Below are 24,502 nucleotides of genomic sequence, written 5' to 3' on the forward strand. Positions count from 1 at the left end.
TCTGCGGGATGCCGGCTAGTAACCCAAGGACTGTTTCACCTCCTTGGATTTAGGATCTTCATCAATTCCTCATCGGAACTCTGTGACCAGGAGAAGATCTGGATGATACCCCTTCCCACCAGGGCTACCTCCCCCACCCCCCTGATCTCCTAACCCACACTCTCTGGATATTGTCCTCTCTTGTTTTCCTTTTTAAGATTCCAGGATCCCATTTCTCTAACCCCCTGTTCCAATCCTTGTCATCAAACTCACTTCTATTAAACAACAAATTGTTACCCAAGTTCTACAAACGGATACTTAGTATCTCTTGGAGGGGTGACAGCTGCCCACAGCAATGACACACAACATACTGGTTGGATTTTTGTGGATTCTTCTCCTAAACAATGGAACTTGTGAGCCCAGTGGTACTTTTGAGAGGATCTACTACAGCGAGGATCAAGTCACCTGCACTGGGGTATGTGTATTTCCATCACCTAAAGTCATTAACCTTCTGTGTACCAGATGTGAGAGCTTGTCATTTCCCTTTGAATTAAAGTCTGAATTTCACCCCCAAAAAAGGGGTAGTTAGTGATAAAAAGCAATGTGTCCCCTGATCCAATGTGGAAGGAGAAGTTCAAGTGAGAAGCTTATTGGCTTCAGGGGATGTGAATGAGAAAGTTTCAAGCAGTCCATGTTTCTCAGATGGACTTTTGGTAGCACTGATCCTTATACCTGAAGGGTTCCTATCTGGGTGATCAATTCAGGGATGTTTAAGTCAAGAGGAATGGCTTTGTAAAGGAATAATAATAATAATAATAATAATTATTATTATTATTATTAATCAAAACAACAATCATGTCGAAACACATTAGAACTCAGCATTTAAAGCCCACAGAAGGGATTCATATATTAAATATATTACATATTAAAACAAATAAAAGCTTTGACGGGTGGCCTAAAGATCTGAGATCACCTTAGCCATGCCAAGATTTATGAAAATACATTTTTTTACCAGTTACCCATTTTATATACCCAGTTATAAATAATAGAGAATTTATTCTGTATATTAGTTAATCATGTTCTGTTTGGAAAAAAGATGCCTTAATTAATTATGCATTAATAGTCCAATCAGCAGGGGCTGGTTGCTTACCGTTGCTATGGTGATAGGATTTCTTCACAAGTGATCACTTTTTTTTTTACACTATTATTCTGGAGCAGAACTTGAAAAAATGATTGTATCACCATAGCAACTGATTGTTTCAATGGTGATAACTCAAGAATCTTTTTTTAAAAACTACCAACATGTGTCTCCATCTTGTCCTTAGGAAATATGCTCTCTGTATATATATATATATACATTGGTTGGTTGATATGGTGATAAAACACTTTTTCCTCCCCATCATACTCACACACACACACACACATATATATATATATATATATATATATATATATATAGCATTATCTGTAAACGTAAGACACCAAATATCCAGCGAGGGAGTCGGTGTAATATTTCCAGTTTGAATATTTTTTACAGATTATTTTTAATTATTTATTTTTTAATTATTAATGTGCAGTTCGGTGTTTACCTGGCGTCTATTTGTTTAGAAGAAACAAATTAAGATACATCCGAGTTTAAACAATTATTAAACCTAACCAAATATAGCAGGGGCGACTCCAAAGGGTGTTATGGAAATGTTTGTTACATGACGGCCCGCAATAAATTTAATTAAAATTCTATTTGCCCAGATTAAACTTCCGTCACAGATGAAAGATAAATATTTGGAAAATTCAAACATCCATGGTGGCTGCGTGGATGTGCGAGAGATATGCTGCAGCGTAATAAAAGTTTCTAAAGCAACATAGGATTATTAGACGAATAAATATTTATGTAAACATTCTATGTAAACATTCTATGACCCATTCAAAATCTAGGTATAAATAAATTAATAAAGGTAAATGAACAAGAGCTCATAATCTAAAACTAGGGATGTTTTACTTTACTAAGAGGGTGGTAGATAAGTGGAACAGCTTCCTAGCAGAAGCGGCAGAGGCTAATACAGTGAAGGAATTTAAACATGCGTGGGATAGGCATACGGCTCCTGAACGACTGATTAAGGTTGGAGTCTTTGCAGCAAGAGAAACGGGCGACTAGATGTATTATCTTTTATTTCTATAGTGCCTAAAATTCCCATAGCACTTCTTACAGTCCCTACATTTAAAGGTTCTGACAGAAACAGAACTGCTAGACAAACCGATACATAAATACTGAATTGTGCTTGCCAATTTACAAAACGTCTAATTCCTTAATCTGGAGATTGTCCCCTGTTTGAAGGACACTCGGTATCTAAACTTTACCGAGACCACAGAACCTTTAGAACGTGTATCCCGTGGGATACCTCTGGTGGAGCTGTGGTAGAACTTCAAAAACTGTTTGGTTTTGGAATTTAGTGATATTTCATAGGAATTGATGACTTCTTGAAGACCACGTTGTATGGATCCACATGAGGATGAGTCGCAGCCATATGGCTAATCCCATGTATGTAGTTACGTAGGGAACCTACAGCCAACTGAGTTTCAAAGCTTGTGCGTTCATGATCAGGAGAACGTCTAAAGCTCTTTTCATCTTCACTCACTTCTCCTGTTACAGACAAATATCCTTCGGGACGTTTAATTTATAATCCATAATCAGGGCAAACAAACTTTTAATTAATGTTATCGCTGGAGATAATCCTTGCAACAAACCGTTCCTTCGGTTGAACGACACCTGGCATCAAAGCTTTACCAGCATCACAGAGGACCGGTCAGTAATGCCCTGCAAACACGAGGGCGCTGATAAGACTGTTCCAAGCCGGTGGCAAGTGTATCCAGTAGCATACTTCTGATGGAGCTATGGTAGAACTTCAACCAGAACCAGTAGAACCAGTAGAACGGTTTCATATTTTAGCGGCATTCGAGAGGCATTCTTGAAGGTCACGTTGAGTAAATGATGAATTTAACATAAATGCTTTAATATCCTTAATCCCATGTATGTAGTTACGTAGAGGACATAAAGCTAAGACTCAACTGCCAAAGCTTTCTTTCCATCTCCATTGGCTTGTACTATCGCTGGTGAATTTCCTTCAGGATATTTCATTTATTCCGTCCACATGAGCCATCTTGGGTCAACGTTGAGGACCAGCTCACCCTACGTGAGAGACCCAACAGCCCCAAAACGTAGCGGCTGTCCTCACTCCACAAATATAATTGGTGCTGTAGATAACGTCTTTAAATAGATTGAGCCGAAATCATCGGTCAAGACATCGTAAAAGTGATAAAACACCTAAGTAAGCAACTGAGGTTGAAGGTTTATTGTCAGTGAGATAATGTTACAACATGGAGAACGTATCGTTGAACAAGTGGGACGGCTGCTCTAGGAATGTTTATTGTTATGTTTGCTCTCAATGAAACGAATGCGATCTGCCCTTGCGGTTGCCCCGTTGTATAATGTTCCCGTCTGTGTAGAAGAAGTCCATATAAATATTGACAATAAATTGTTCCCTTCCTTATCGAGCTTGAACACTCGGAGACATTGGGCAAGGTCAACGGTAAGAGGGAAATTCACACACTTGGTGTCATCAGGCTCCACATTGTGCGAGACCTTGTTAAAGCCAGAAATAATTACCAAAAAAAACAATAAAACATTGAGAAATTCCATCACCAGGGTTTATCTTGGCAGGAGGCCGCGCTACCTATTAAATTGCAAGCTTTTCAGCGTAGCCAAAGCATCTGAAGCACAATGCCTGCCTTCCTTTAGACTTTAAGCTTGGCATAAAATATAACTTTTTCTAACATTTAACTTTTCAAAATCTGCTGGTTTTGTTTTTTTTATATTTTTTTTTTATAACCCTAAAAAAACAACAACATTTCAGATGGAATGTAAGGAAGTTTTACTTTACTGAGAGTGGTAGATAAATGGAACAGCCTCCCAGCAGAAGTGGTAGAGGTTAATACAGTGAGGGAATTTAACCATACGTGAGACCAACGACGGCTGATTAAGGTTTGAGTCTCTACAGCAGGAAAAAACGGGCAGACTGGATGGGGGGCCGAATGGGGCCGAGCTGCTGGCAGAATCTGTATTTCTAATTACTAGGGTCTACAAAGTTGCTGTAAAAATGTTGATGAATTTCTAGAAAAGTCTTTGCCGATTCACACGGATGGGGGAACTGTGTTGTTTATTGTTATTTAAGGGTTAACTAAGATCCCCAACTCTTTCATTGGAGCAGAGTGCAGAGTAGCGGAAGGGGTTAATCTTTTACTGCCATACATATTTCAAGCATCCAGTTTTTGGCACAGACCTTCCTCATTCTCGTTTACATCAGGCAGGTAAAGTTCCTCAATTTGTTCGGTGAAAGAACAATAGCCGCGTTACCGATGAATGGAATTGAGCTGAACCCTTAAGGAAATTGTTTCCGATGGGTTAATGTTACTCGGGGAAACTCCAGCTTTGTTTAAGAATTATGTGTTAATAGATGGCATCCTATTGCAAAACTCCAGGCAAAAGGAGTAGGAAACCGGACTTCTTTACCCTATAATAAATATATTATAAATATAGAGAGGGCTCTTTGGATGTAAAGGTTTACTTTACTGAGAGGGCAGTAGATAGGTGGAACAGCCTCCCAGCAGACGTGGTAGATTTTACTACAGTGAGGACATTTAAACACGCGTGGGATCGGCCTATGTCTGAGGTCTGAGATCTTACATCAATAAAAATGGGTCTTATCAGCTGTCAACTTCTGATTCTAAAGAATTCCAGCCTTAGATGTTGCCAGGATTTAAGGCTGTGTTTTCACCATTACTGGATCCTTTATTTCCGGTCCTTTTTAGTAAGTAATGGTGGGTTTATTTTGCCGTGGATTAACCGGCCACAATAATTATTCCAAATTTTAACACTTATTTTTTTCTCATTTCAGAATTTGTCATGCACCATTTCATGTAAGTACAACAAATGAATTCCAATAACATTTATCCGACCTCCTGTTACTCGGATTCAGGAATCTGGACATACAGCTTTTTCTGCATTTTTTCTTTTTCTTTTTCTCATATTCTCAGTTTATGATTGACCTAAAGCTCCATTCTCTTCGGCAAATAACTTCCTTGAGGTTTGACCGATCGAAACTTTCTTGTGTTTTCTAAAGTGAGCTTATAAGCCGGGGCGCGTGGACAGTCGTTCGAGACATCTTGAAAATGCTGTTTCACCTAGAATGTCTCATAAAATATCACCAGATAGATGCTTATGATGTAAACAGGAGCAAAAGAAACCAGACAGCCATTATATTCTAATATATATCTATATTATATACTAAATGCTCCGTGTCGCTTAAAAACTGCATTTAAGGGTTTATTGAGATACTGGAGCTGCTTAGAAACAGAGTCGGGTTATTCTTCCAGAACCCTCCTCTATCTATTACATCACAGCATTCCGATCTCCTGCAGCCACTCCCAGCCCCCTTCAAACAAATCGACCTTCAAGGAAACGCCCCTTCTGTGATGTCAGAAATTGGCACGCAGAGCAGTGCACTAACTAAATCTAATGATGTCCCCAGGTGGACACCATCCCATAGAAGAAGTCATTAAGATCTACCTTGGCTGGGTTGGTTGTAGATTCTATTGACTTGAGTCAAAACCCCAAGTTCCCGGTGTTTTAACTCATTGTTTGGCTTCCATAGCTGTTTGGTGCCTACCCGGAGACATCGAGGAAGCAACTCATCCTGTCTTAGTACCAAGGAGCGTGAGGCCGAAGACTGTCCTGCGCTGTAGCAGTGAGGATTGCCATCCATGCGTTCAGGTGGAACTAGACATGCATGTCGCCTACCGGTCAGGTACGGCACGCTGATCTATGTTTTGGGATATTGGTATGTGTTCTACAAAAGGGCAGGAAACCTTGTGGACAAGAACGAAAAAGGGACATATTAGAGTTGGGCAATGTATCAAGGGAAGGGGCATACAGCATTCATGAACCCAAAAATGAAACAAATAATAAGGGCTCCATTCACTAAAAATCAAGTAAATACCAGTAAAAAAACGAGTCTGGTTGATAAGGCATTGTAATGTCGGTCCGTATTGAAAAAAAACCTGCTGATAAACTCCCTTTATCAGCAGACCTGGAGGCCGCCATTGCTGTCAGTCATGTGACATCTTGGCTGACTTTCCCTGCTCAAACACCACACTGAGCTGATGCTTTATGGCAATGCTCATGAAGGCCGTTCCTCCATAGACTGTCATTAGTCATGGTGTTTGGCTGGGTGATTTCTCTGCATGGAAGCAGGCAAACGCAAGTCCACATAGAACGTTCCTACAGCATGCTCTCTTTATCTAGGATCAGATAACGCACAGCCACAGTAACCCACACCTCTTTATCTTATGATACGTTTCCTTCTAGAATTTCTATTTAATTTTATTTTTATTTTATTTGAAGACTTCTTTGTGCTCCATTTCTCCAGACTGGACCATGGGCAAGAGTGAAGATGGCTGTGAAGACTACTACGAAGACAATGGAGAAGATGGAGCTTCATCTGATGAAGACCTTTGGTCTTCCAGCCCTTGGAATGACAGCAGTGGTGAGTCTGATATTAATGAACTTGGTACAAAATTGGGGGCAGATATACCATGTAAGAAAAAGGAACTCGGGACAGTATTTAATCCCGTGAAATATGTTGGTGGGATGGGTCGTTGCATGAAGAGATTAGTTAACGTAAGAAAGGCAACTCCCTGTAATGGATTATACTGCTTATGGTCATTAATCCTCTGATTTTATTTATTTCCAGAGCCTTCGCTCTGTGCCAACCTGTTTATAGCTTATGTAATGCCGCCCACGTTAGGATGTGTTATGGTGAAGGTCTGGATGCCTTTATCTTCTGTTCCATCGAGCCAGGGAAACACTAGCGTTGAAGTGGTAAGAAGAACCCACGTTCCTATTTCGATTGCGCAATAACTGTTGACCACCAGCAGGTCTCTGGACTTATTTAAGGCTGTAGAGAGTTTAATTACTCCTAATAATGTATAATTTCATGTTCTTCTTTCTCCAAGGGAAAAGTGGTGTTTAACTGTTTGAATGCCTCGATAGATAATGACATGGCTCTAATGTCATACACCGTACCACGGTACCAAGAGGTTCTGAACAACACGTGTGAATTACCAGGCAAGTGCCCCATTTTGCCTACATTTGACTTCTATCTCTTTTCTTATGCTAATTATGCTAATATAAATCAAAGTCTTCAAGCTTTTTGTCTGTTTGAAGTAATACTGAAACATATCTTCCAAGTGTCCCTCCATGTGAGGAGCAGTCCCTTTTGGCCCCAAATCCCTGTGACCCTCTTTCCTCCCTGATGCCCCTCTTTCCTCATCTGATGCCCCTTTTTCCTCCTATAATGCCTTTCTTTTCTAGGAGGTCAGAATGTTCGCTGGGTATGAGGGTGTCACAGCGTCCTACAGCCCTAAAAGCCCCGATAATGTGTATAGAAACAACAGGAAACGGGTTAAATTCAACCTTGTAAATAATACATATTCATCTTCTTTTAAATGCCTTACTTAGTAGATCACAAAGTCATAAAGAGCCCCATGTGACACCCCTAAAGAAACCTCCTTTTGCCTAAATTGTAATATTGGGACTGGGGTATAGTCCCCAGTGATGTATTTACCTTGCGCTCTGCCCTATACCCAACCTAGGGAATCGGTGAATATGATGTCATATCCCGGCGCTCCGTGTCTGCATCGCCAATGCTGTCTGTGGTTGTGCGTAGTGGGCACAGCCGCCATGGTGTAAATAGGGGGGGGGGTGGGGAGACCAAAGAGCTCTGAATTCTAACTTGGAATGTTGCGTGATGCGGCTAATGTTTACTGTTGTGTTGTCTCTATTGTTTGGACAGGATGCAACGTCCTGCGCTTCATACCGGAGGTGAAGCAATGCCAAGGTAATGGCAGCCGGCAAGTAGATCGGTGCCTTTTCTATATAATTACATAAGTGACACCAGCCAGTGCAGAACATTATTAAACAAATAAAAACTGAGTAAATATCAACTTTTTCTCAATTTTCATATTCGATGTTCAATAAAATAAAATATTAGGTGTGAATTTGGATCGATTATCGATTAGAGCAGATCTGTATCACTGCATACCGGGTTATTTGTAAAATAATTTGAAAAACTAATAAGCTGAAAAATAGCTGATTTTGGAATTACATTTAGTGATTTCCGCTTTTTTTGTTACAGTTCCTAATTTGCAGTATACGGCCGAGGAATTCGGAATTTCTGTTGGGATAACGAATGGATCGGAAAAACGCTCCTACGAACTGAAGATATTGCATAATAAAACAAAGATAAAACAAGTTACCTTGGTGAGCTTCACTTGAGTGCCGGACGGGGGGATTCTGCGATCACAGCGAGGCCTTTGTACAGCGCTACGGAATTTGATGGCGCTATGTAAAACAATAAATAATAATAATTCTTCATTTATATTGGAAAAATATATATATTTTTTTTACCTGTCTAAACTTTCCGGTTCGGATATTGTTGGTGCCCCCCCTTCTGCGCATGTTCTATACACTGTAGGGGTGAAGCCCTGGCGCATTAATACGCAAAAGAGAAGCGTAAAGATAAATTACACTCACTTCCAGTTTGTCTTTTAGAATGGGAATGAGCGCTATCACATTCCAGAAGAAGATTTAGTGCCGTGCCTATGTTTCCAAGTAAGTCATTCTAGGATTTTATATGATCTATGCATGATATTTACATCACGTTTGAAGAAGGGACCCCTGAGGTCTTGAAAGACTACGTGTCTCAATAGCTTTCTTTTCTAAAAAACTCTGGTTTAGTAACGATTGTCTGTGGACAACATTTACTGGGTAAAATACACTTCATTTTAGATTCAGTGAAGTTAGCGGGAGCGCTTTCTGGGCATGCATACCCCCAAACTGTCCATCTGTGCGCGGGAGAGTCCTGATTCTGCCTCTCTGTCCCGCTGTCCCATTGAGTGCTACCTCTGTCCTGGCAGGACAGCAGAATCTGTGGCCGCAATGCCTCTGTCCCGATTGCGTACTGCACATGTGCAGAATTGTGCACATGCTCAGTAGCCCTGCCAGTTTGAGTGACACTCTACCTCACAAGATCCGCCTATCCCAATTGGCTGGGGATAGGAATTGTATGTACTTGGGGTATTCTCCCATAGCTAACCATGGTCCTCAAGTGGTAAGACTCACCCTCAGAAGAGGGAGCACTCTGGGTAGTCTACCCTCATGTAGCTTAGTGAGCTCACCAAAAATGATCAGAAGGATCCAAATATTCAAAATGGCCGCCAACTCTAGTAACCAGGTATCATGGATTGTTTCTATTATGTTATATACACGATTACAAAGGTTTATCGAGAGCACTTGTTTACGGAACGCAGGATTTAAGAAAGTGACAGCAGCCACATCTGGTGGCCCCTGGCTTCCCACAAAACCAGTAGCCCGGTCGGCTTACCTATGAGCCACCCTACTAGCTATACGACACCTTTAAGGATAGACCTAATAGGCCGAACTGGATTATGGAGGCCATTAACACCATCCTTTTCTCCCTTAGGTTTGGTGGAGCGATTTGTTTGACGCCCCACGTCCAGAAGACTGTCCATTTACGAAATGTACGAAACGTGAGAATTTTTTAATATTTCCAGTACTGCCTCCATGTTTTTTTTTTAATAAATGCTTAAAAATATTCATTATTCAAGAAGGTGTCCGGCCTTCTACCCCAACCGAGCCATGTATGATTTTTTTTTTTAGATGATCACTTGGAAAAGAATGTATGGAAAAAGAGTAACCTGTCGGTGAACCTGCAGAACGAGGTCCTCTTGTATAATTTTTCCGCCCCCTGTAAGCTGCCGTCGGTGGAGCTCTCTGTGTGTTGGAAATACGGCCGAGGGTCTCACTGTCAGGAACTTCCTTCCTCTCGTAGAAAGATTGAGTCCCAGGTATTATCAGGCACAAAACCTAAAAAAAAAAAAATAGAAAAATAATTGAAATATTTGGATTATTTTTTAATCAGTGACCTAAAATTCATTATGGATGTTGGATAATATTATTTCAAATAAGGTCATGGTTCATGGACAGATATTTGCATTCCAAATTGTATTTTATGAGTTTTTTTGGGGGAATATCCATAATTTGTATTTGTTAATGAATTAACTTTGCATTTTGGGATAAACAAGGTTGATAGATCTTAACCTTCAAGTGAACATAAATGTTACAATAATAAGAAAAATAAAACAGCCAGACTGTCTATAAAGTAATAAAAATATCTAATATCTAGAATAGAGATGGTTCTGGAAAAGGTTAAATTGGTGTTACTGGATAAAAATCCATATTTATAATGTATAATGTAAAAACTGGAGCAATTCTGGAGAAAATCGTTAGATTTTAAGCAGTCACTAAAGAAGAAACAAACAAAACAAAAGAACGTTCCTGGATACTTTCTGTAGGAGTACAATAGAAATTATAGTCCGCAGAACTTGGACTGTTGAAACATCCCATCCGTTGCCCCCTTCATGTTTACCCTCTTGGTGTTCCCATTATGGTCACCAATGTTTCGATTTATCTTTTACTGGTTCTGGATTTTAATCTACAAGATTTATAGTTCTGTTATTTTTTTTCCAATAATGGGGAATGCTTTACTCAAAATCTCCCATTATCAGAGTTTTGGTCAAATGGCGAGCCACCAGCCGCATAGTTTGGTTGAACGGTTCTAGTCTTTGGTTGAAAGGTATAAAAAAAGAGGAGAAGGGTTCCGAAGAGAAGGAAGGGATCAGTAAAGTAGATTGATTCTAGAATCATTATTTTTTATTGTCACGTTTGGCTCTTTTAAACAGGGTGCTGAGCCGGTCGGAGATCTGAAGCTCCACTCATCCCTCTGCGTCCAGGTAGGTAAATCCGCCTCTCATTCTTATTATCAAAGTGAGATCTGAAAAGGCAGACTCTCCTTTATTCTTCTGACGTTATATGTCGTCAAAGCCCGGCCTGCACCCGAAAGGTAAATAAACAAGAACTATATCTCGGAACTCGTCACGGCCATGCGCTCTTTCTCCTTTATGTTGGAGGTCTTATCATTTTAGAACTAATCCACCCATAAGAAAAGCCACATGACTCAAAAACCCCCATAGGCGTTCGTACTGGAATCCAACGCCCTTAGTGGAGTTGCGTATGTTCAGTGTCTTGTGTGCAACGTGGTAACCCTTTATTCTTCCGTAGGTGTTCCAGAAAGACCAACGCCGACATATTCAGTGTCTGCCTGTCAATGGTAAATTGCGCAATAACGGATGATAGACACGGATGGGTTGAAGAGTCAAATGACTTCGCGCTGTGAATTATTAATTTTATCATTGCCCTTTGATACACGCTCTCATTGGCAGTGATGGGATATTAATCTGAATCCAGCAGAGCTAACAATCCCTTTCCTAGAAATAACTCAACTTCCTGAGTCATAGAACGGGTCACCTTGGATCATAAAAGCAAATCTGTCACCTGAAAGAGGAACGTTTACCTCAATCGGAAGATTTAACACAATAATTAAATTCGACGTTAGAAACATTGAACGTAATATTATGCCTCTTTCTCAATTTTTCAGGGAATGCTTAATTGCCATGTGATGCAAAAGAAGGCACTGATTGGTTGTTGCCTTGGAAAATCCTAAAAGTTTCTGTGTTGTATTTAACCCTTCAAAAGAATGAAAGCTCGGTTAAAGTTAATTTGTTCATCTTGCAAGAGAGAGTAATTAATGTAACAACATTTCATATCATTGCTCATGACTTAAGAACACATGTGAGAAGGGGGTAGTATGAACACGTGTATGTCACTGAGAAGGGAAAGTTTAAGGAAAAGCCCCCGACCAAAACAATTGTTTTATGTTAATCAGCTTCAGTTTTATTCTCTAGTCCATAAATGTCAATAAATCCCTCTGCTTTTTATTTTCCTCCGCAGACTCCCACAGCACAGAGCAAAGATCTGAAGTCCTCGTGTTGGTATCGCACCTTCCGGAGAAAAATGTCTCCTCGCTCTGCCTTATTGAAAAAGACAACTGTACAGATTTATATAACTCGACGCACCATGTAAGGGCACGCAAGTAACGGAAAAATATTATAAAGCTTTTCTTACACACACAGACACATGCATACACACACACATTCACACACACATACACACATTCACACACACATACATACACACACATACATACACACACACACACATACATACACACACACACATTCACACATAGACATACACATACACATACATACACAGACACATGCATACACAGATACACACACACAGACACATGCATACATACACATACACACACATACATATACACACACACACACATACACATACACACACACACATACATACATACACAGACACATGCATACACAGATACACACACTTACATACATACACAAACATAGACATGCACATTCACACACACACATACACACACACACATACACACACACACACATACACATGCATACACAGGTACACACATACACATAGACATACACACACATACATGCACATTCACACACACACATACATACACAAACACACACACACACACACATATATATATATATATTAGACTTGTGTATTCATATTTTTATTTTTAACAAATTCTGCTAAATTTGTTAATTCATGTGAATGTCTGAAAACGATGAGGGTGGAAACAAGCAGAATTTATAATTAATATATCATTAAAAACAAGTTTTTTTTAAAATTAATTTCCAGTTCCAAAGGGGCAAACGGTCAATTGCCTCCGTCCAGCTCTGATTTATATTCTTTATAATTCTACTTTTTTGTTTCTGTTGCTCGGTTTAGATGGTGAACGGCGCTGGGTTCTTCAAGGAGAAGATAGTGGAGAACTATTTTTCTGGCCACTGTATGAAGGTGAGCTGAAGGACGCGGACAATCTCTGATTAGCATGTTTGCTTCTGTGTGCGTTACCCGAAAAGTTCAATTCAGTTTAATAAAAAATGCTTTCCCTTTCCGTTATAGCTTGGCCTCTCATGGGTTAATCCACATTGCGGTTTATTTCAGTTTCGGGTTGATTTACAGGAAAGCGCGTAATGGTATTTGAGATTTGGCATCGCTGAAGGGGTCACCGGGAAGGGACGGCAGGGAGATTTTTGTATATGGAGGAAAACAGAGTAGATTTTCTTTATATTATTAAAAATCATAAAACACGGTTTTAAAGTAACGATATCTGATTGTAACAATAGTAGCGCAGCGGCTTTCTTGTTGGTTCTCGTCTTGGGTTTAGATTCCATTTATCATATAAAAAAATCCAAAAGATGTGTCAATACTAGGGGCTTGCCGTATGTCGCAACTCCTTTAATCGGAGGTTAGAAGACCCAATCAAAACGTTTTATTGATCATTTTGGGATTCCAGCATTGCAGGCGGGGGGGGGGGGGGCGGACGGACGGACGGGTGTTTGACTCATACTACCATTCCTAAAAATAAATTGTTGGATGAATCTAATATTCTTTTGATCTCCTAGATCTGGAGTAACGGTGGCAAACAAAAGGTTTTTGTCTGCTCGATGGATAAGTGTAAGTAGGTTTTTTAAGATGTTGGAAAGCGGCCCTCAATGGTATTCATCCGGATTTTCGCCAACACCCAAAATAAATACACTTAGGGAATGAGCCAAGGGAATTTTTTTTTTGTTTTCAAAGGCTTAAATGAAACAGAAAGCCAGAAAACCGGACGGCACAATAACAAAAGGATGACGCTCTTAAATTAACCCTTTATGGAGCTTTCGGCCACGCTGAGTTATGTTTTAATACGGGGTTACTATATAACCCATCTGTATTTTTTTCCTTTAAGCTATTAATAATTAATCTGCTAACTTATTTATAATGAATATTGATACAAAGTCTAAAGACAGGAGGTTAAATTGACTGCTCTTATGGTGCGCATGCGAAGTCTGTCTCCAATAGACATACGACGTATATATACACCCTTTTTCATAAATGTCATAGTTGTTTCCAAATGAAAAATGTAATCTATGGGGTGACAGATCTCTTTTATATCTTAATTCTAATATAATCCCCAATATAAATGTAACTTTATTTTTTAATATTTTTATTTGTTTTTTTAAAATTTTATTTTATTTAACAGATATGCCACAAAGATGGAAGGTGTATTCGGTGATAGCCTTATTCTGCGTGCTACTTCTTCTATACATATTCAACAAACATCTTAGAAGTAAGTTTGCTTTGCTATGAATTGTCCTCATGAGAAAAGCGTTTGGATCGGGATTCAGCGGATTAGAATGAATGACGGATGTAAGCAGCCAATGGGAGATGATGTCTTAACACTGCTCTTTCCCTATTGGCTGAACACTATACAAATATACATTATTAAATTTCAAACAATTCTGAAGTATAGAATTTGCCGGCAGATTGGCCCCATTTGGCCCCCGTCTAGTCTTCCCGTTTCTCCTGCTGTAACGACTCAAACCTTAATCAGTCGTTGGTCTCGTCTTAGATTCAGGAGCCGTATGTCTATCCCATGCATGTTTAAATTCCCTTACTGTATTAGCTTCTACCACTTCTGCTGGGAGGCTGTTTCATTTATTGTAAGCTGTTTTTTTATCCAGATTTGTTTTACCAGCACATTTGAGTTCATTTTACAAATAAATTGCATTAGCAAGCAAATTATGTCCACTTAGAAATCACTCCAGTCCTCTAACTTAATATATCTTTTTTTTTTTTATACAGAGTGGGTAAAGTTGGCGACTTCGGAAAAATCACTGGGTAAGTGACATTGAAAGGCTTTGTTGTCACAGTAGGTCATTTTCCGATCTCTTATCTCCAAAGGAATCCAATTCTATCCCCATCACTTATTCCAGTTTAATATCACGAGTCGGTTTCTTTTTACAGCATCTCAAACCAATGCAACGTTGAGGAAACTTCATTACATTTCCTGGCTCGAGAACATTAGATTTAAAGGGATTTAGCTTAACGAAGGAAAGCTTTTTTTCCCAAGAAAAGGGTTTTTATGTCTTGTCCCTCTCTTGTGCAGGTGAAATCTTCATGGATCGGAGAGTGTTTATCGTCTACTCGGCAGATGACCCAGCTTATGCAGAGCTCGTGAACGTTCTGGCCACCTCGTTGAAGGAGCTTCGCCTCACGGTGGTTCTGGACCAGTGGCATCGCGTAGACATGTGCTCAGTGAACCCAATGCTGTGGTATCATCGACAGAAGTCACTCATTTGCAAGGAAAATGGAATCATCCTTGTGCTGCTTTCCGAAGATGCCAACGAGAAGTTCCATAAGTGGTCTGATAGGACCTCACATGAGCTACCCAGCAGAGATCCATACTGTGCTTTCGGGGCGGCCCTCAATTGCATTCATCCGGATTTTCTTGATGGGTCAGCTGTAGGACGTTATGTGGTGGCTTCTTTCAGTCGAATCAGAATCCCCCAAATTTTGCAGACTGTTCCTTTTTTTATATTACCTACAGAGACGAGGAAACTGCTAAAAGAACTGTCAGGGCCAAACAGAAGGAAACTCAAAAAGAAACAACTGAACCGCCTCTCCGCTGCGGTCAACGAAAGACTACAGAAACTGAGCGATAAATATCAATGCAACGGGCATCAGAAGACGGGGTCCAGCGTGTCCAGCAGGGAGACCTTATCTGTGAACTATGAGGGCAACGAGCCGGTGGAGATATGCCCGTTAATTTAACTTATGGGCACTGAAGGTTATTTATTAAGAACAATTTATGGTACAAAATGTTATAAACCCCTTTTGGTTGCCATGGTGATAAAACCCTCTTTTCCCATCAAAATTCTTCTTTATAACCTATTATTGAATATTTTCTAGACCAGTTGGGGCGAAGTTGGTTTTCTTCATGGATTGGAATACAACGAAGATGTGGAAAAAATGGGGAAAAAAAGACTATTTGTGAATTCAGTACAAATTTTATTGTACATTCAGTACTGAAACCTGAGAATGTTCAACGAATCGTTAAGAAAAGCCTCAGTCTCTCCAGAACATGTCATTGTCTGTAGCTTAAGTGTCATGTAAAGATACATAGTAACACCGTTGCATTAAGTGGCTGCTACAACAATCATAGACTTCATGGGAGAGGGTATCCACTGGCATTGTCTAAGCTGCATGGGTTGTGATTGGATAATGGAAAGCCATTCTCCTCTTCTGATTGGCAACCTGATCACTGTATTCATCAAGACCTGTAAGCACCTGATCAGGTTCCCAAGAACCACCGATCAGAGGACTCTTCATGAAGAATTTGGGGAACATGAACGAATGAATGAATGAATAAATGAATGAACAAAAATGAATGAAAGTCACTCCAGTCTTATATGTCGTAGAAAACAGTCTCTTCTGCTGATATTCAGCTCTCTTATCTCCTATAACTCTGTTATTTAGTTTCTGTGAAACTATCTGCACACTCATTGCAGGAATCCAATGAAGGGAGGACTCAGGTGGATCACATGTTAAGCTATGTTAACAATTAAACATTAAGATACTTTATTATATTGTGTTTCTTCTTAGTGTGCCGCGTTTGCTTTTTATCAAGAGCTACATCGACATAAAAATCACAAAATGATTTAACAAGCAGCAGAAAAAGGGAAACATTTATTAAAATTCTAATTTTCTAACCTTAAATTAATCTATATCGCTTTCAGACGTACAAAGCCGTGCTATATAATTGTGCTTTTAAATGAAAATGAACCACCAATAATTAACGGCATTAAGATATTTATTGGTATTTTATAAGGCGAGTCTGCCTTTCAATACCTTTTTCTCACAAAAATTGTAATTCTGTTACATCGAGTAATACGTTCGTTCCCGTGGATTTATTCAAATCATAAACATTATGGGAAATGTGCGTTATTAGGGCGGTAAATATCCCTACATGTTCCTACTAGAAACGTAGTCAAATTCCTATTATTATTATTTACCGATAGCGCCAACATATTCCACAGTGCTGTACGATAGGTAAACAGGACATAACAAGCAGCGGATAACATAACAATTTGGACTTAGAGAAACAGAAGGTAAGGAGGCCGGGCTCAAAGGAGGTTACAATCTAGGAATGGGATAGTATTAACCGTCTTGGGTTATTTTGGCCCCAGTGCCGCATTTAGGCGATACAGACCCATTTATAGACCGGTAATTGGCTACATTCAGTGGTTGTATTCATGGCACATATTACCTCAGTAATTACCAGGGCCTGACGTACTCAGGAATTCGGTCCTTATAGGCAGGAGCGTAATGAGAAACCATAGGGTCTCCTAATGCTGAAAGTATAAACCAAATTTGGGACTACCTCATTCTAGTCTGGGGCAGATGTCAGCTATAAGATTTCACGGTCCATGCCAGCACTTTCTAGAACCCTCCCCAGCTCTATTTTTAGATATGGGTGTGGCTGACCTTTAAACTAGCATATCGCATTCGCTCCTCCCAGGGGTAGGCGTGGAAGGCGCGCTCCCGCTCCCTCGCGTTCCACCCGCGCGCCTTGACGCACTAAGAACCTGTCATGCCGCGCACGAGCGCTGATAGTTGACCACACCCGGCACTCAACGAGTTAACTCTCCATCAGCGTGGCGCAGGCTCTCCGCAGATTGGCTGTGTGGCGTCACTGCACATGGCTGCCTCTGATTGGTCGGGGGAGTGTGTCCAATGGGAGCGGCGCGCTGCTGCCAGCTGACGATTGCAGTGCTGGGCGCGCGGTGCATGCTGGGAGTTGCTGCTGCTGCCTCTTGCATATAATAAAGCTTCCCCTGCACCCTGTTTCTGCCTCTGCTGTCACCCACCCTGCAGGGGGCGCAGATCTGCTCGAGGTAAGTAGATACCCGAGAAAGGGGCATTTAGGGGTGGGTTAACCCTTTAAGGTCACAGCACTGTGCCAAGAAAAGGTTGCAGAGGCTTGTGGGTAAATGTGTGGGTTCTTTGGGGTCCCCTGTAATGTGCTACATCTGTCTTAGAGGTTCTGTGTTAGCGCTGAAGGCTCAAGTAAAGGATACATCCAGTGGTAGCTGCTGCAGAACCTCTTGGGATCCATAGCTGCCATATGCTCTGCTTCTTGGTTCAGTAACCGGGAGACTCGGAAGGTTTCCTGTAAGACGTGGAATGCAGGAGGCTGGTGAGAAAGGATGTCTGCGGATATAAACGATGGCAGACATCTGGCAGCCGTGGCAATTCCACGAGCCGCAGCCACGGGCCAGCTGTGCAAGCGGCTAACTCGTGGTGTCCCGTCCGTAGCCTCCTGCGGGTCTCCTGGTCTTGGACAGGTATTTTTGGAGTCAGGACCCCAATGTCTCGGATCATCTCGGTCCATTCTAGTCTTGTCGGACCCTTTGAATGTGGGGACAGTAAGTAGCGCTGCGGGAGTAGTTGGCGCTATAGAAATTAAAGATAATAATAATATTGGGTTTGTGTTGAAGCCGGGCGATGCTTTGCCAATCTCTTCTGTATTGAGCCACCCGCTGGCTGTCCCCAGGCACCCGCGCAGGTTCTCGAGCTGTAAGAACGCCGGTTTGCTTCCGGCCCCCGTCCATCTCACTGCTAAATTATTCAGGAGCGTTCAGCCCGTTGGGACCGCCATCCATTTCTCTGCTCTTAAGTACGTTGCGTGCAAAAGGACCGTTAGTGCTGAAAAAAATGGATATTGCAACATTAGCCTAAGAGAGAAATGCATTGTGTAGAAGTTAATACCTTTCAGGACCTCACAGGTCTCCTCTTCAGATGGATACAAAGCTTGCGCTGTAACATATCTTATTATGGAGTTGGAGTAGTAGAGCGAAAGAAAATGGTGTTTTGATCTAACTGTATCCTTTTCTGCCAAATCCCCATGGATTTATATATAAAAGTGGCCTTATCACCATAGCAACCGGTGCGTGGCGATACTGATGCTGGCTCTGCCACAGGCTGCCACCGCTCTGAATATCCGGTATGTCTGATATCTGCCAGCTGGAGGTAGTTTTAATGAATACACTTTATATTCCCACAATTCGTTCTCTTCATCCCCATCACGGAACGTTATTAAACAGAACGGAACGTTTAAACCGGTGGGTTCTGTGATTATGTAACCGGACTGACCTAGAACGCTGTAAAGTCCTCTGTCTGCCTCTCGGCGTCCCGCTTCTTACATCATCGGTCTATTTACGGATTCATGTAATAACTATCGCTGTGGAATTAACCCCTAAATTGTATCTCCGTATAATTTCTTCTCAAAGTATCCGCTTCCTTGCCTGTCACCCTTAACAGATCCGGTTTCCATGGTGATAAATCCTTGCTATGGATGACTCTCGGGGAAGATGGCGTCCTGTGTGCTCCCTTTTTGGGGTCGTCTTGCTTTTTCTGGTGGTCGCTGACCCCGGCAGTGCCAAGCAGGAGCCGTGCCAAACCTGCCGCAACCTGGTCTCCAATATCCATAAGGTAACTGTTCTGAACATCGGGGGGGTGGGGGGGCCATGTCCCCAGGACATTACGGTGACAAGTCTGGCTGATATATTTGGGAGCCGGTCCTTTGTTGCCGGAATCTGCCATGCGTCACATTGATAGGCAGCCAACAAAGACGTGTTTGTCGAGATGAGTCGGGTCCGAAAACATTTATTTATGGGTATTTATGTCTGTGTTTTAAGGGCATGGAGAAAACAGCCGGGCAGAACTTCGGAGGCGGAAACACGGCATGGGAAGAGGAGAAACTGGCAAAATACGAATTCAGGTGGAGATCTTTAAATTAGGGGCTCGGCCGATAGTCGGGGTTTAGATGTTCTCAGTGTCCCCCCTCCCTTATCCGCAGACCGCTCCTGTCTCCTGTCACGCAGATCCGCTTCTCCTCTTGCATCTTCTTGTTCTGTCTTCTCTTTTCATCTTCTGCTCGTCCCCGTGTCTTCGGTCTTGGCTCCTGGTGCACTTCCGCAAAAGGGCGGAGCTTCCGGGGACACCTGCTCCTCCGATTGGAGGAATAGGGGAGAGGCTGACCCTGTGACTTGGCTCCGGAAGCTCTCCCCTTTCACGAAAGTCCCCCGGGAGTCAAGACTGAAGACACAGGGACGATGGGAAGATTATTATAATTTTATTACATTTTCTTTACAATATCAACTATTTTGGGGCGTGGCCTGTATTCTGGTAATCGTTATTGGTGGTGAAAGAGTGAAATCTGGAGGTTTCTCTAGAATCTGCTTTGGATAATAAACGTAACTGAATAAAACCTGTCTTCACTTGCTAGATATGCTTGGAGTAGGTGCATTACCTGTAGATAAGAACGAACTGCCCGATCCCTGTTTTGTTACCGATTCACAAAACATCAAATTCCTTGTGCTTTCAGCGAGACGCGGCTTCTGGAGGTCATCGAATCTGCTTGCGATAAGTCTGACTTCGAATGCAACCGGCTGCTGGAAAACGGCGAGGAACACCTGGAGAAGTGGTGGTCTAAAAGGTGACTTTGACCTGTCTTCCAACGTTCATCAGCTATACGGTGGTGTATTCACTAAGCCGCTAGGGACACACTTGGGAATGCCGCTGCTTGATGTTGGACGAAAGCACTGGTTTTGTTGACCATGTGGTCACCATAACTTATAAGTCTTAATTCCTTCTTAGATCAAAGCATGACCTTGACCTCTTTCAGTGGCTTTGCATGGACACATTGATGCTGTGCTGCCCAGAAGGCACCTATGGCCCCGAGTGTTCGCGTAAGTATTTCCAACAGAGGGGATCCGCGGCATTCTAGTGACTCCTTATTTATGGTAACGTTGTAATTACCCGGTTCTCTCCCGGTTTTACTGCAGCCTGTCCCGGAGGGCCAGAGACACTCTGTGGTGGAAACGGAAAGTGCGTGGGTGACGGCACCAGATCCGGCACAGGGACCTGCGACTGCTTCCCAGGTTATGGTGGCCCCACCTGCACAAATTGCGCCATTGGGTATTTCGAGAAGGAGAGGAATGAGAGCCACCTGGTATGTTCTGGTATGTAAAGGGAGGATATATTAGTGCATGCGCAGCTTTGGTTTTAATTGTCTCTGTTCCCTTTGGCACTAAAAATATCTTATTCAAGAGATAGCGATGCATACAATGAACGTTATAGGTGTGCTGCTTATCTAGTCACCTCATAATAGTGGTGCTCAACTAGTTGGTGCCGCTAGTATGAAATTTGCTTAATCAGAAGCAAAAATCACTATTTTGCTAAATAATTACTAAATGCCAACAACAGCCCTGTGTTGAAATATAGATCTTTATTGAGGATTTTGCTCCCTATAGTGTAAAGATTGGTTAATTTTGTGATCGCCGCTGCTCATTTCTGCATCATTTCTTATACAGAGTGCCACAAGGCTTGCAGCAAGTGTGTCGGACCCGAGAGCGATGAGTGCGTGCTCTGCAGAAAGGGCTGGCTTCTCCACGACAATAAGTGTATCGGTGAGTAGCGGCAGTTTATACAGCCAGGGCTTCATTCTTTAACCGTCACGGCATTTTGGGCTGGAAATCCCATTTCAGGAAACCTATTTTTTTCTGATATAAGCGTGTTGGAGTATTTAACTTCCCTCAGACTAATTTTGAGGAGTTTGCAGGCCGGTCCTCCCTCGTTCCGCCCCAAATATTTTTTTCTTTTTTGACTTTTTGATGAAAAGCATGCTTCATATTTATCTCGCATGCTCCCTTCCCCGTATTGTGTGCTATCACGGCTTTTACAGTAACTAAATTCAATTTATGGCTTTTTGTTTGTTTTTTGTCAGTCAGTGTAACTGAGATGGATATGTTATTGTTTAAACATTAGCTTCTTTGAAACTCAGATCTTCGACAATTCTAGAATGTCTAATAATAATAATGACCGACAGCATGGGTTCCTTGCTTGTGTTGCAGATATTGACGAGTGCGGCACTGAATTAGATCGCTGTAAGTCGAATCAGTTCTGCGTGAACACCGACGGATCCTATGAATGCAGAGGTAAACGGCTGTAAATGTACGCTAATATCTGCCAAGAAAACTAACTTAAGACATATTCAACCCCCAACTTCATCCAACATTGTATTGCCTTCAAACATTTACTTAAAAGACAAACTTCTTCCCCCTTAGAGATTCGCCATCCTTGTTCTTCCTAGTTATATGTAACATTTGATAGTTTTTGGTTTATTTTTTTTTTTATTTTTTTTAAGATTGCGACAAGTCTTGCATTGGCTGCATGGGAGCCGGACCTGCGCGCTGCAAGAAATGCAACAAAGGGTATAACAGGGACGGAGCCAAGTGTCTGGGTAAGAAGAAACCGTGGTGCATTCCGAAATGCTTTATCATACGGTTGTAGGTTTGTGTCGTCAGGGGGTCGATATCCTGAGACTCTTAGCGTTTCTTTAACAAAGTCAAGCACTTATCAGTGTTAGAAGAGTCATCCTGAAGCCCCAGAGAGATATTTGAGGTCTGGAGTCGAAGCAAAGAACGCAATGGAGGTTGTGGAAGGGAAATGGCGCCTATAAAAGGTTTGATGTGATTTACTAGATGAGTGGAGAAGAGGGTATAGCGTATTCTAGGTCATCTCCTTGCTGGTTCCAGTTTTTCCATTAACTGTTACCAGTAAATGGGAGCGATGGGTACTTTCCATTGATCTCTGACGAGGCTGGAGAAGAACTAGTAGGTGGGAATATTTCTGACAGGACCTCTACTTACAGTTATGATGTAATCGGGAGATGCAGAGGCTTGTTTTTAACCTAACGCTCCTTTCACTCAGATGTGGATGAGTGCGATACGGAGCTGCCAAAGTGCAAGGGTGCCAACGAGGCGTGCATTAACTCTCCCGGCAGCTACAGCTGTGTGTGTCAGAAGGGGTTCACCAGGCTTGATGGCATCTGCAGAAGGAACCCATCTGACGGTAAGTGAAAACTTCCTAAATGTAACAAACCCTGTCCTTCTCAAACAATGTCTCCTTAATGTGGTTCATTTATGAGCCGGTAAAGCTTCTCTGCCATATTTCTCTTTGTAGATGACGGTGAGAAGGGCCTGTTTGAGGACATCACGGATGATGAGATTGTGGTTCTCCAGCAGATGTTCTTTGGAGTCGTCATCTGTGCTTTGGCTACACTAGCGGCAAAAGGAGACATGGTCTTCACCGCAATATTTATTGGAGCTGTGGCCGCCATGGCTGGCTATTGGTTTTCGGAGAAAAGCGATAGGGTCCTTGATGGCTTCATGAAAGGGAGATAGCTCTGCGTGTATCTGGATTCAAACCTTACAGAAGAAAATACTTGGATTGTTTCGGAAACACCCCAGTGGGAGATGACTGTCCTCGCTTTAGACTTCAGCCAAAGATTTTATTATTCCGTACTTTGATACTGGCTCATGAAGTGGTCTCCAAACGAGTCCAAATTCACAACACAGATGCGGTTCTGCCTTTTGCAAGGTCTATAGGTTACGAAGACCAGCGCTGGACTACAAGCATCGTGCAGAAAATAACTCAATCTATCAAGGATTTTTTTTTTTTTTTTTTTTTCATTTTGTTTTTTAGATTTTCTCAGCATATGCAATTAAAGTGTGAAGACTCCGGAATGGAACTGACTCGATAAGCCAAGGTTTAAGTTCATCCTAAACGTAAAAACAGAGCTACTGAAACGTACGAGTAAAGGAGAGGGCGCTATAACGCTCCGTATGTGCATTAGAAATGGCTGGTGCCAACGGACTGGGGATAAATGCTAGATTGCTAACCACTTACACTAAGCAGTCTTTAGTCAGGCCACCTGGTCCTGTGGCAAGCCTGTCAATTTTTTAAGCATGCGCTCTGGTTTCATCCATATATTGGAGAGGATAGAAGTATACCCAGATCATGGCATCTGTTTAAAATTACGGTTCATTTATTCTACAGAGGTTTTAGATGCGTTCGGTAACCGTGGTCGTCCTCGTTTCTGTTTGTTGCACAAGCCACCGGCGGTGATGTTTTTGCGGGTGACGGTTCTGTCCGGAAGTTGCAGACTGGAAGCTAAAGTCAGTTTCACCTTCCTTGCAAAGAACCCGGGAAGGCAGTTTCATGCGTACGTGTGGGCCAGCCGGTTTATAACACATGCAGAGGTCGAAGGGTAGATTGGATGATTACGCAGCTATTTTCCTGAAAGTTTCTGTGTATGTATAGCGTTGTCAATCATCTGGATCGGCTGAATGTAGTGAGAGTTGTAGTTTTGCAGAGAGCTAGTCCTGTTGTCGAGAATATTACCCATTTACGTTAATCTTGCCCCACTGCATCAGTTGAGCTTCTCCTGAGTCATAATCAGCCGTGCCTGAAAGCCTTGTTTTTATCTCATTATTGCTACCAAAATGCATTAGAAATCAAACCCATCCTTCTGATAAATGGTACGTTGGCCTCTTGCACAAAAAATATTTTAATTTGCAAATGTACATTGTTTACTAAAGCAATGTTTTTAATGTCAAATTCAATAGGACAGCCAAGTTAAAAAGTTAAAAAAAAATAAAAAAAGGGAATTTCTGTAACGAGATACTCGCTTATTTACAG

At 41.7% G+C, this 24,502-nt stretch overlaps 2 protein-coding genes across 2 annotated transcripts; both read left to right on the top strand.

Moving 5' to 3' along the window:
* Window positions 1–328: 328 nt before the first annotated feature.
* IL17RC (interleukin 17 receptor C) lies at window positions 329–16,540 on the top strand. The gene is made up of 19 exons (XM_053469610.1): window positions 329–454; window positions 4,932–4,953; window positions 5,688–5,840; window positions 6,462–6,602; window positions 6,786–6,913; window positions 7,048–7,159; window positions 7,887–7,931; window positions 8,229–8,353; window positions 8,645–8,704; window positions 9,576–9,633; window positions 9,773–9,960; window positions 10,855–10,905; window positions 11,234–11,282; window positions 11,963–12,090; window positions 12,860–12,928; window positions 13,540–13,591; window positions 14,160–14,246; window positions 14,762–14,797; window positions 15,066–16,540. Exons 1-19 carry the CDS (start codon window positions 335–337, stop codon window positions 15,728–15,730), a joined length of 2,289 nt encoding a protein of 762 aa, XP_053325585.1. The 5' UTR covers window positions 329–334; the 3' UTR covers window positions 15,731–16,540.
* A 1,189-nt stretch (window positions 16,541–17,729) lies between these two features.
* On the top strand, window positions 17,730–23,419 carry CRELD1 (cysteine rich with EGF like domains 1). The gene is made up of 11 exons (XM_053469292.1): window positions 17,730–17,853; window positions 19,280–19,450; window positions 19,657–19,739; window positions 20,346–20,456; window positions 20,618–20,709; window positions 20,806–20,982; window positions 21,334–21,429; window positions 21,874–21,957; window positions 22,167–22,262; window positions 22,733–22,873; window positions 22,985–23,419. Exons 2-11 carry the CDS (start codon window positions 19,310–19,312, stop codon window positions 23,203–23,205), a joined length of 1,242 nt encoding a protein of 413 aa, XP_053325267.1. The 5' UTR covers window positions 17,730–17,853; window positions 19,280–19,309; the 3' UTR covers window positions 23,206–23,419.
* The last annotated feature ends 1,083 nt before the right edge of the window (window positions 23,420–24,502 follow it).

This window comes from Spea bombifrons, chromosome 6 (assembly GCF_027358695.1).
Source record: "Spea bombifrons isolate aSpeBom1 chromosome 6, aSpeBom1.2.pri, whole genome shotgun sequence".
Taxonomy (NCBI): Eukaryota; Metazoa; Chordata; class Amphibia; order Anura; family Pelobatidae; genus Spea; species Spea bombifrons.